The sequence below is a fragment of the Aquarana catesbeiana genome, linkage group LG05 (genome assembly GCF_042186555.1).
Source record: "Aquarana catesbeiana isolate 2022-GZ linkage group LG05, ASM4218655v1, whole genome shotgun sequence".
NCBI classification, from domain to species: Eukaryota; Metazoa; Chordata; class Amphibia; order Anura; family Ranidae; genus Aquarana; species Aquarana catesbeiana.
Genome location: NC_133328.1, coordinates 618,107,421 through 618,120,570, shown reverse-complemented (window position 1 = coordinate 618,120,570; position 13,150 = coordinate 618,107,421). Strand labels below are relative to the sequence as shown.

General features: G+C 43.7%; 1 protein-coding gene across 1 annotated transcript in view; it reads right to left on the bottom strand.

The window, feature by feature from the left end:
* The window catches only part of TG (thyroglobulin), a 399,523-nt gene that overhangs the window by 227,550 nt on the left and 158,823 nt on the right, over window positions 1-13,150 (bottom strand). The window contains exons 32-33 of the mRNA XM_073632844.1: window positions 10,171-10,282; window positions 8,248-8,327 (exon numbers count right to left, since the gene is read on the bottom strand). Coding sequence (XP_073488945.1) covers window positions 8,248-8,327; window positions 10,171-10,282 — 192 coding nt within the window. The remainder of the gene's footprint in view (window positions 1-8,247; window positions 8,328-10,170; window positions 10,283-13,150) is intronic.

Below are 13,150 nucleotides of genomic sequence, written 5' to 3'. Positions count from 1 at the left end.
AAGTCTCCCCCCTCCCCCTTCTCTCTCCTGCCTCTGAGTGAGTACACTAAGGTAAATCAAGGTTCTCGGAGCACCCCTTACATCAGAGTTCCCCTTTACACCAGAGGCCACAGTGTTCCCCCTTATATCAGATTCTTCTCCGTACATCAGAGTTCTCAGTGTTCCCCCTTAAATCAGGGTTTCCAGAGCATCCCTTATGTCAGAGTCCCCAGAGTTCTCCCGTACATCAGAGTCTGCAGAGTCCCCCCTTACAGTGAAAGGAAACTCTGCAAGTTCAGATGTAAGAGCAAACTCTGCGGATCCAGATGTAAAGGGGAACTCTGTGGATTCAGGTTTAAAAAGGGACCTCTGTGGACTCTGATGTACGAGGGGGCTCTTGTGATTAACTTTATAGGATTAAAATGTTATTTAATCACAAAATATATGTACTGTATAGTATATACTGTAAAAAAAAATTGCTGTGCCCTGCTAGAGTGTTCAGGTTTGACTTGAAGAAAAGGTGGCAACCCTACCTGATTCGGTGAACAGACACGCCCCGGACGCCCGGGCATGAACCCGCGGCCACACATATGTGAACCCGACCTTAAGGCCCGTTGTACACTTGATAAGAAAATCGGAAGTTAAATTTCATCCGACGATCGATCTGACGTTTTTCGGATCGTTAGTACGGTGCTTTTGACAGCCGATTCTGAATTTTCGTACGACAAAAACTGAAGGTTGCAGGCTATAAAATTTTTATCATACGTGAACACAACATCTGATTTTCGTTTAATTAGTACAGTTTCCGTCCGAAAAAAATCGTAAGAGAAAGACTACACAGGCTCAGAAACGAAAGAATACATACAAAGCTATTCAACACATTACATCACTTCTGACGTTGTATTCTGTCGTATGAGAATTTTTGTATGGGGAGTAACCTCTTCACTTTCGATATGAGACTAGCAGGCAACAAAAAAGGGACGAACGTTTGTCTGAAAATCTGATCGTGTGTACGAGGCTTAACCATCCAGCTGCCGTCATTATGCTGCGGCAGGTTGACACGGCTGCGCAAATTGCCGTAGCTGTACGTGGGCCACTTTAAAAGTAATAGGAGGCGATGCGCGCGGCCAGAGCCGAAGCCAATGCGCATGGCCGGCGGCCGCGATGTCCACCAACCACCCGCAATCACTCCACAGAGAACCAGAACGGGGATCTGTCAATGTAAACAAACAGATCCCCGTTCTGACAGGGAAGGATAGAGAGATCTGCTGTTCCTAGTGATCAGGAACAGCGATCTCTCTCTACTCCCAGTCAGTCCCCTCCCCTCACAGTCACTATAAGAAATCGTGCGAACATTTTCGTCCAAAGAATTTCCGTACGATTTTCCTATGGTATGTACGCAACTTTCGACAGCCGATTCCGAATTTTCGTACAAAAATTCACGAAGGGACAAACTCCAAAATGTTTCTCGTACGGGAACAGAAAGAACGATTTTCGTTTAATGTGTACCGTTGTCGTACAATTTTCCTACAAGAAAAATCAGAAAAGAAAGACTACCCAAAATCAGAAACATAAAAAAAAAAAAAAAAAAAAGCCTTTGTCATGCGAGAATTTTCGCGATCATTTTCGTACAAATTTTCGTTCATCGGTTCTGATTTGCTGTGAAACATCGAGAAAAATCGGACAAACGTTCGCCCGATTTTCTTATAGTGTGTACCCTACTTTAGAACACACCTCCCTAGGACACACTTAACCCCTTGATCGCCCCCTAGTGTTAACTCCTTCCCTGCCAGTGCCATTTAAATCAGTGGATATTTTTAGTTCTAATCGCTGTATAAATGTCACTGATCCAAAAAAAGTGTCAAAAGTGTCCAATCTGTCCGCCGCAATGTCTCAGTCCCCTTAAAAATCGCAGATCACCACCATTACTAGTAAAATAATAATAATAAAAATTCCATAAATCTATCCCCTATTTTGTAGACGCTATAACTTTTGCGCAAACCAATCAATACACGCTTATTGTGATTTTTGTTTACCAAAAATATGTAGAAGAATACATATCGGCCTAAACTGATGAAGAAATTAGTTTTTTTACATTTCTTTTTGGGGATATTTATTATAGTATAAAGTAAAAAATATTGTCTTCTTTTCTTTTCTAAATTGTCTTTATTTTTGTTTTTCAGTGCAAAAAAATAAAAATTACAGAGGTGATCAAATACCAGCAAAAGAAAGCTCTATTTGTGGGGATAAGAGGACATCAATTTTGTTTGTGTACAACGTCACAGACCCGCTAAAAATGACTGATCACCGCCATTACTAGTAAAAAATTAATAATAATAAAAATTCCATAAATATATCCCCTATTTTGTAGATGCTATAACTTTTGCGCAAACCAATCAATAAATGCTTATTGCGATTTTTTACCAGAAATATGTAGAAGAATACATATCGGCCTAAACTGATTAAGAAATTTGTTTTTTTTTTACATTTTTTGGGGGGGATATTTATTATAGCAAAAAGTAAAAAAATATTGTTTTTTTTTTTTCTAAATTATCAGTGTTTTTTTGTTTATAGCGCAAAAAATAAAAATCTCAGAGGTGATCAAATACCACCAAAAGAAAGCTCTATTTGTGGGGAAAAAAAGGACATCAATTTTGTTTGTGTACAATGTCGCACAACCACGCAATTGTCAAATACAGTAACGCAGTGCCGTATCGCAAAAAAGGGCCTGGTCAATAAGGGGGTAAATCCTTCTGGGGCTGAAGTGGTTAAGTGATCATTTTTTAATAGATCTTTACATTTATAAATAAAGGTGGCTACACAACTAACAATCGGATTGAATTGATCCAATCTATGAATTATCGAAAAGACATATTCCGTGTCAATGATTGATTGGCTGAACAAAAAAAAAAAAAAACAGTGTATGACCAGCTTTAGGAAATGTCTCCTCCTACCTGCACCAGGCTGATGACATCATCGCAGTCTAATGGCCCGTACACATGATCCGAATATCGTACGAAAACGGTCGTCCGAGGAAGAATCGTACGATTTTCGGATCGCGTGTTCACTGCTTTCGACAGCCAATCACGACAGTTCATCCGGTATTATTCGATCGGACATGCACGAAAATTTTCCTCGTACGATTCCAGATTGCGCGATTTTCGTTTAGTCAGTATAGTTGTCTTCCGAAAATACAATACAAATACATTACAACACATGACATCACTTCTGATTTTTTTTTTTTCTGTCGTATATGAATTTTCGCAACTTTATTTACCTATTTAATTTCTACTTGCGACTATTAAGCGAAAAAGGCCGTACGATTTTTTTTTTTTTTTTTTAACATTTTCCCACATATTTAAAAATATGCAATTCCATGGTCTTCTTGCTACGCTTTTTCAAGGAATTAAAACACACTTTCAAAATATCCAGATCTTTGGCTGTCAGCTGTATCTCCTTTCCTTTTTTTTCCTTTCTTTTATTTACCATTGGGGGGGGGGGGGTGGAACAACCAACCCACTTATAGCACCCTTCTCTGTTCTAGTTTTATACAGCTGGATGGATTCAGGATGAGGTAGTTGGAATAAACTACCAGAAAACGTTCCTGAAATTTTGCTTGCTCCAGACCGGATTGCATTTCTTCATAATAAGACAACTTTCCCTGCTATAGATCAACCACCCAAACTTAAACCCATATGTCTTGTTACGCTCTCACAGATTAGTGTAGGTTGGAAGGAATATATAAATACAAAGAGAGAGCACAGACCCAGAACAGACCCAGCAAAGACCCATCACAATCCCAGGACACATGCACAGATTCTATAAATAAGCCCTTAGTGGGGTGAAATGTGTTGGAGTGGGAGGAGGACAGACAAGAGCACAGACCTAGAACAGACGCGGCACATATCTAAGATGCATCTAGGAAGGACCCAGCACAGACCTAGCACAAACCCAGCACAAACCCAGGACACATAGCACAGACTCTATGATTAAACCCTTTCTGTGGTGAAATGCGTTAGACAGAAGGTGGGCAGAGGAGATCATAGCCCTAAAACAGACCCAGCAAATATCTAGAACAGATACAGGCCAGATCCAGCAAAGACCTAGGACAGACCCAGCAAAGACCTAGGACAGACACAGCAAAGACCTAGGACAGACCCAGCAAAGACCCATCACAATTCCAGGACACATGCACAGATTCTATGATTAAGCCCTTAGTGGGGTGAAATCTGTTGGAGTGGGAGGAGGACAGGCAAGAGCACAGACCTAGAACAGACCCGGCACATATCTAAGACGGATCTAGGAAGGACCCAGCACAGACCTAGGACAAACCCAGCACAAACCCAGGACATATAGTGCAGACTCTATGATTAAACCCTTTCTGTGGTGAAATGCGTTGGTCAGAAGGTGGGCAGAGGAGATCATAGACCTAGAACAGACCCAGCACATATCTAGAACAGATACAGGCCAGATCCAGCTCAGACAAAGGACAGACCCAGCAAAGACCTAGGACAGACCCAGCAAAGACCTATCACAATCCCAGGACACATGCACAGATTCTATGATTAAACACTTTCTGTGGTGAAATGCGTTGGACAGAAGGTGGGCAGAGGAGATCATAGACCTAGAACAGACCCAGCAAATATCTAGAACAGATACAGGCCAGATCCAGCAAAGACCTAGGACAGACCAAGCAAAGACCTAGGAAAGACCCAGCAAAGACCTAGGACAGACCCAGCAAAGACCTAGGACAGACCCAGCAAAGACCAATCACAATTCCAGGACACATGCACAGATTCTATGATTAAGCCCTTTGTGGGGTGAAATGTGTTGGAGTGGAAGGAGGAAAGGCAAGAGCACAGACCTAGAACAGACCCAGTACATATCTAAAGCTGGATACATACTATACAATTTTCTGTAGATTTTGTACTTCAGGTTTACCAAACCATATAATCCGAGGTCAAACCTTTAGGAGTTTCAATTTGTATGCAATCAGGCAGACCCTTGCACTACATGGTTTTAGTAAATCTCAAGGAAATCAGACAACAAAAGTTATATAGTGTGTATGGGGTCTAAGACAGATCTAGGAAGTACCCAGCACAGACCTAGGACAGACCCAGGACACATAGCGCAGACTCTATGATTAAACCCTTTCTGTGGTGAAATACGTTGGACAGAAGGTGGGCTGAGGAGATCATAGACCTAGAACAGACCCAGCACATATCTAGAACAGATACAGGCCAGACCCAGCACAGACCCAACAAAGACCTAGGACAGACCCAGCACAGACCCAACAAAGACCTAGGACAGACCCAGCACAGACCAAAGACAGACCCAGAACAGACCTAAGAAGACTCAGCACAGATCTAAGACAGACCTAGAACAGATTTTAGACAGACCTAGAACAGACCTAAGACAGACCCAGCACAGCTCTAAGACAGACACAGCACAGCTCTAAGACAGACACAGCACAGACCTGAGACAGACCCATAGCAGACCTAGGGCAGACCCAAAAAATACTATGGGAGTCCCATAGGGATACTCTTTATACATGATTCCATATATCGGGATGGTGGCAATCGCTGGGTTTACGTGGGTGGATTTGTATAATTAAGACAGACCCAGAACAGACCAAAGACAGACTCAGCACAGACAAAAAACAGACCCGGCACAGATCTAAGACAGACCCAGCACAGACAAAAGACAGACCCAGCACAGAGCTAAAACAGACTCAGCACAGACTCCATGATTAAGCCCTTTGTGGGGTGAAATGCATTGGCGCGGTAGGTGGATAGGTATGACTATATGTTGTGAATCCTCTATTTATTATATTAAAGCTGGTTTATCATCTGAGATGGCCTCAGTGTGCAGCCTAATCATTTCTACTTGACAAGTGGAACAGCTGAGCCGGGATGTGCTCCTGGACATGCACCTGATGAGAGCGAAGGGTACAGGAAAAGAGGTGAGTTTGGAGTGACATAGCTACTATTAATTCCACGTTGGACTTTTCTTTTTTGGTCCCTTTTGGTCTGTAAATATACAACTGAAAACCTTTTGTCCCATCTGTTCAATATGTGCCAAAAATTACTTGTTGATCCTGCCAGAAACTTGTGATGTGATAACACTTTGTGCCTGTGATGTCCCTTATGAGTTAGAACTGCTTCCCAGATATCTCTAAGGACTACAGAACACCTTCCGCCCTCTACTTCTCCATACCATAAGGTAAGGGTATAGTGCTGTCTTAGGGTGACAACACTGTTCCCCCATAGGTGCAGTACAGTAGAATGAATCAGTGTTCTCACATTTAGCATAGTAATATCCCCAGGGATGATTCATAATAGAATTGCAAAAAATTGCTGTATCTGTGCAGCACAGGAACCATTATGAATCATTCTTGTTAGTTCCACCATATAGAACACTTGAGCCTGAGGTAGGTGGAGTCTGCTTTGCCCTGAAATGCGTTAGCTGTCCTTTGGTCTCTTGGACATTGTTTGGCACTCTCATTAGATCAGTGTTTCTCAACTCCAGTCCTCAAGGCGCCCCAACAGGCCATGTTTGCAGGATTTCCCTCATATGAAACGGTTGTGGTAATTACTAAGGCAGTGAAACTGATTAAATCACCCGTGCAAAATAATGGACAGCCTGAAAACATGACCTGTTGGGGTGCCTTGAGGACTGGAGTTGAGACACTGCATTAGATTATGCTGTATACATTAATTACTTCCTAAAACATCGCCACCAGGCTTGTAAAATTCTAGCAGAGGCAACTGCTGGGAGCTCAGTCCATAATGATGTAGACATTCCCCCAGAACTACATTTCCCAAGAGCCCATTTCCCTGCACACAGTGTGCAGTCAGGCTCTTGGGAGTTAAGACAGTAACATTCCTTTGCTGGGAAAGAAATCAAAGTATGAGATGGAGATGGACGGGGAGAGGTGGGATGTAGGTGGAGTTCTCTAATTGAGGAGGCAGGGTTGACAACGCTGGTGGGAACGTCAGGAGCTCAGTGGATTTCTGGCAGTATTGGGATTTTTCTGTAGACATATTCCATGAGTAACAGTAAGCGACACCTCATCCCAATATTTCTACTAAATTCATAAGTCCATGGGGACAAAAGGTGTATTAGTATGGGACTTTATAGGTGTCTCTCATTTTTTTATTCATCGGAAACCAACTTTAACATTTACATAAAAACAAATAGATTTCCCTCTGGCACCCTCTATTGGCCCAACCATATTACAGCATAGAACATATACTTTTCAGTTCGGGAGACTAAGAATCTTCGTACCCCCTCTTCCAAAAAAAAAAAGTGTGCAATGCACAAAACACAAATAAGCACTGTATGTATGGAGAGTATGGATGAGGCCTTCTCAACGCGTTTCACTTGATGCTTCCCTTAGGAGAGGGGTGAACAGTTGCTCATCAATATATGAAGAACCCGTCCACACTGGTGTACCTGGGCCAGGTGGGTTCCCCTTACATCAATGAGCCAATGTATGACCATGTCGGCACCTCACTTCTGAGGGAGCCACAAGCGAAACAAACCCCTCTCCAAAAAAAAAAAAAATTAAGAGTGTAATAGACAAAACACCAATAAGCACTGTACATATGGAGAATATGGATAAGGACTTCTCAACATTTATCACTTGTTGCTTCTTTTGGGAGTGGGGTGCAAACAAGTTCATACAGCTGCTCATCAATGTATGAAGAACCCACCCACACTGGTTTTCCTGGGGCAGGTGGGTTCCTCTTACATCAATGAGCCAATGTATGACCATGTCAGCACCCCACTCCTGAGGGAGCAACAAGTGAAACAAAACCCCCTCCTAAAAAAAATTAAGAGTGTAATTTACAAAACACTAATAAGCACTGTACATATGGAGATTATGGATGAGGCCTTCTCAACATGTATCACTTGTTGCTTCTTTTGGGAGTGGGGTGCAAACAAGTTCATACAGCTGCTCATTAATGTATAAAGAACCCACCCACACTGGTTTTCCTGGGGCAGCTGGGTTCCCCATACATCAATGAGCAGCTGTGTGATCATGTTTGCACCCCACCCCTGAGGAAGCAACAAGTGAAACGTGTGGAAAAGGGCCTCACCCATAATCTCCATATGTACGGGACTTATTTGTGTTTTCTAAGGGGTTTTTAAGGGGATATAACGTGCCAATGTTCATATACTGAAGAGATGTACTAAATATTTTTTTTTCTTTTGCCCTGACATACCCTTTAATGTTAAACATGTGGCCCACACATATATGCATACCTTGTATCTCAGGCCTCTGTATGTATCCGAACCCTCTACAGCACGGGTCGGCATCACAGTGAAGCTCACACAGGAAAAATCTGAGAGTGACACAGAAAATACAATTTATTTTAGTGGTTATGAACTAGTAGTGTTTCTTCTATCCTCAGCGCAGCCACTGGCTACATGTATCTCTAGTGTAAAGCCCCCCCCCGATTCAAAGTATTGAAGAAGGAGGGTCAGCATGGCAGCCGGGAAACTTGCATTTTCAGATGGAGAGGTTAGCAATGATACCTATATAGCTGGGGAGTTAAAAAGAAAAACAAAAAAACTCCTGGCTACTGCAGCACTGACAGATGAAAGCAATTGGATGGCTCTATAGCATTCCCACCCCACTGCCATGCGTCCAGGCTCCTGTCCCACTTGCGTGGCACGTGTCGTTAGATAGGGGGGAGGTAGACCAGTGAATGTCCATATGCTGATCTTCCCTACCTAGTAAGAACAAATAAGTGAATAACGTCACTTCCAATTTTTGCAGTCACCTTCTGGGGAAGATGCTAGTGAGGCACTATTTGAGCTCTATTATCTTCAGTGGAAGAAATGTGGGACATCAGCAGTCTAAAAGACCCCTGATGTCTCATTAAAGAGAACTTGTCACAACAAAAGTATATCACATATGGGGATTTTTTCCACCTACTAATGAAAATAGTACGTGCGCTATGTGTTACATATTGTATGCAATCAGGCCTGGACTGGGACAAAAAATAGGCCCACGAATTTTAGATTGGGCAGCCTGGTCCCTGGGTGGTGGTGGCAGAGGTGGGAGGTGGTGTTCACAGGGGGTGGTTGGTGACGGGATATTCATCCCGAGAGACATCCCAATCCAGCAAAGAGACATCCCCATCCAGCAAAGAGACATCCCCAGTCCAGCAAAGAGACCGCCCTGGACCATCAAAGAGACCGCCCCGGAACCAGCAAAGAGACCACCCGGACCAGCAAAGAGATGTCCCTAATCCAGGAAGGAGACATTCCCAATCCAGCAAAGAGACATCCCCAGGCCAGCAAAGAGACATCCCTAATCCAGGAAAGAGACATCCATAGTCCAGCAAAGAGACATCCCCAATCCAGCAAAGAGACTTTCCCAGACCAGCAAAGAGACATCCCCAATCCAGCAAAGAGACTTTCCCAGACCAGCAAAGAGACATCTCCAATCCACCCTCCTTCCCTGCTGCTAAAGAGCGGGACTTTGGCTGTAACACACAGTGAATCAGTTTAGGGTTCAGTGCGCTCACCTTCGTCCCAGTGTGTGACAGCCCTCTCTACCGCTGTGCAGCTGTCACGGTGTGCTGGCCCTTATTAGTAGAGAGCCCGCCGTTGTCCCTTAAGTGCAGCTGTATCTCCAGCGGCCAGCATGGGAGGTATCTGTCCCCTGCAGGCGCTTCTTGTGTGTCACTAGAGTCGTCTCTCCTGCCTTCTTCTGCACCTTCTAGTTTGCTGGCCCTGGCCCTGCTTTAGGAATATCTGAATAGTGGGAGGTGAATGGCGGCCATGGTCTGCGATAGCCCTGTCCGGACCATGGTCATCACTTACCTCCCGCTGTGCAGTCTGGTCATCAACAGGCCGCGCTTCTTAGGACATGCAGCCCGGTGGCCCCCGCCCACCTGGCAAATGCCCGCTGAGCCCTATGGCTAGTCCGGGCCTGTATGCCAAAGTGAAAGCAATAAATGCTAGGCCCATTATTCATGGTTAAGTCTAAACTGATGACCTGTAGGAGCTTTTAAAGCATCACGTATGGAAAATTTAGGGTACTGAAGCATGCCACTGTTTAATGGGCGTACACAATTTTAAGGCTGGAGATGTTGGGTATCTATTCACTTTGGAAAACCTCATCTTTTATACTGCATATTGACATCATTTTAACGTGTCTGTAGATTCATAACTTACCCTTTAGAAACACTTTCTCCGGTCACTGTTATCCGGTTTCTCACAGTTATCTCTGACAGCTTGCGGTACGGGACAGGTACGTAGAAGTTTTTTACTTTATTACTGAGAGTCTCTGCAGAAAGGAAAAACATCCTAGATCCAATACATACGGCTCCATTTTTTTCTAACCTTTTTTTTAAGATATATCAGAGTAAAACAGCAATTTCCCATGAAAACATAAACAGGCAAAACATACTGTGTACAAGATCAGCATAGCAGTATCCAGGTAATTATGTAATGGCTTGTATTCCATGAAAAGAATGCAGGACGGATGAGGTGCCAAGCAACTAACCAACTATGATTAGTCTACTCCAGTCGGAACTAGTGCTTACTATACTGTAAAGGGTGAATTAAAGTAAAAGTTTTACAAAACACTGTAGCCTGCACACATGGTGCACACCTCATTGGCCCCAATTTAACTTTATGGTTCACCTGTCCAAATATTGTTTTTGATTTCGGCCTAAGGGTAATGCCTACCATTTGTTTCTTTGTAGTCATTGATGTTTTTACTAAGCACAGCAAAAATATTGTGTCTAGTCACTGATGTGCTGATTTCATGGAGTAGAATATAGCCTGAAGGTCCATTGGATGAAAAAGAAAAAAATAGCCAGTACTTGTGAGCAACAGTGGTCAGGTTGTTGGTGTTTAGCGGGAATCAGTTTTCCAAGTCCTTGACACCCAGTGTGAAGTATTTGCCCAGTCCCTGATGTCGATTATAAGCATTTGCCCAGTTCTTGTGGTCCAATGTGAAGTATTTGCCCAGTCCCTGATGACTATTGTTGAGTATTTGCCTAGTTCCTGTTGCCCAGCCCCTAGTACCAAGTGTGAAGTATTTAACCACTGCCTGATTTTCAGTGTGAATTATCTCCCAACTCCCTAATGTCCATTGTAAAAGTATTTGCCCAGTTCTTATTGCCTAGTGTGATGTTTTTGCCCAGTGAGATGTATTTGCACAGTCCCTGTTGCCCAGTGTGGAGTGTTTGCTTAGTCATTGAAACCAAGTGGGAAAAAAAAATGCTCAGTGTGACATACCTGTCTAATTCCTAATGCCCAGTATGAAGTATCTGGCTAGTAGGAAGCATCTGTCCAGTCTTTACTTCCCAGAAGAAAGTGCTTCATCTAAACACAAATGGCCACCAGTAACTATTTTTCTCAGTTACTGGAGCCTGGTAAAAAAATATTTTTCCCAATCAGGGGTGCCTAATAGAAAGTATTTACCCTAACCCCTGGTGTCATTGAGAAGAATTCTTCCCAGTTGTAGATGCCTAGTGTGAAGTATTGTGCCTAGTTCCTGGAGCCTGGTGATAAATATTGTGCCCAGTCGTAGATGCCCGGTGTGAAGTATTGTGCCCAGTTCCTGGAGCCCAGTAAGGAGTATTGAACCAGTCTTAGATGCCCAGTGGGAAATATTGTGCCCAGCTTCTGGAGCTTAGTGAGAAGTATTGTGCCCAGTTGTAGATGCCCAGTGGGATATGTTGGGCTGAGTCAGATTCCTAGTGGGAAGTATTGTGTCCAGTTCCTGAAGCCTAGTAGGAAGTATTGTGCCCAGTCGTAGATGGGTGCCCAGTGTGAAGTATTGTTCCCAGTTCCTGGTTCCTAGTAAGAAGTATTGTGTCAAGTTGTAGATGCCCAGTGGGAAGTATTGTGCCCAGTTCCTGGAGCTAAGAGAGAAGCATTGTACACAGTCGTAGATGACCAATGGGAAGTATTGTGCCCAGTTCCTGGAGCCTAGTGAGAAGTATTGTGCCCATTGTAGATGCCCAGTAGGAAGTGTTTTGTCCAGTTTCCAGTGCCTAGAAAAATGTATTGGGCTCATTCATAGATTCCTAGTGGGAAGTATTGTGTTCAGTTCCTGAAACCTAGTAAGAAGTATTGTGCCCATTCGTAGATGCCCAGTGTGAAGTATTGTGCCCAGTTCTTGGTCCCGAGTGAGAAGTATTGTGCAAAGTTGTAGATGGCCAGTGGGTAATATTGGGCCCAGTTCTTGGAGCCTAGTAAGGAGTATTGTACAGAGTCATAGATGACCAGTGGGAAGTATTGTGCCCAGTTCCTGGAGCCTAGTGAGAAGTATTGTACATATTTGTAGATGCCCAATGAGATGTATTGTGCCCAGTTGTAGATGTCCAGTGGGAAGTGTTGTGCCTCCGTTCCCAGTGCCTAGGGAAATGTATTGGGCTACCAGTCCTAGATTCCTAGTGGGAAGTATAATGTCCAGTCCCTGGGGCCCCTTGAGAAGTAATGTGTCCGGTCGTAGATGCTTAGTTCTTGGTGCCTGCTGAGAAGTACTGTGCCCAGTTCCTCAGTACTAGTAAGAAGGACTGTACCCAGTTCCTATGAGCCTAGTGAGAAGTATTGAACCAATTGTAGATGCCCAGAGGGAAGTATTGTGTCCAGTTCCTGGAGCCTAGTGAGAAGTACTGTGCTCAATTTCTGGAGCCTGGTAAGTAGTATTGTGCCCAGTCGTAGATGCCCAGTAAGAAGTGTTTTGCCCAGTTCTTGGTGCCTAGTGAGAAGTAGTGTGTCCAATTCCTGGAGCCTAATGAGAAGTATTGAACCAATCGTAGGTGCCCAGTGGGAAGTATTGTGCCCAGTTCCTGGCACCTAGAAGTATTGTTCCCAGTTCATAGGTGTGCGCAGACTCTTGCATTAGGGTGTGCACCCCAAAGCTCAAATACATATGCATGTGTATATGTACTGATGGTGTCAGTAGGGCAGTGGACAGTGTCAGTAGTTTTATTTGAATTTTTTAGAAATTATTTTATTTTGTAACATTTTTTTGTGGATGAAATATCAGTGGTCTAAACAGGGGGGAATATGCACCACACAAGGTGATTAGGGTGTGCCCAGGCACACCTGGCACACCCTGTGCGCACGACTATGTCCCAGTTGTAGATGCCCAGTAGGAAGTATTGTGTCCAGTTCCTGGCACCTAGAAGTATTG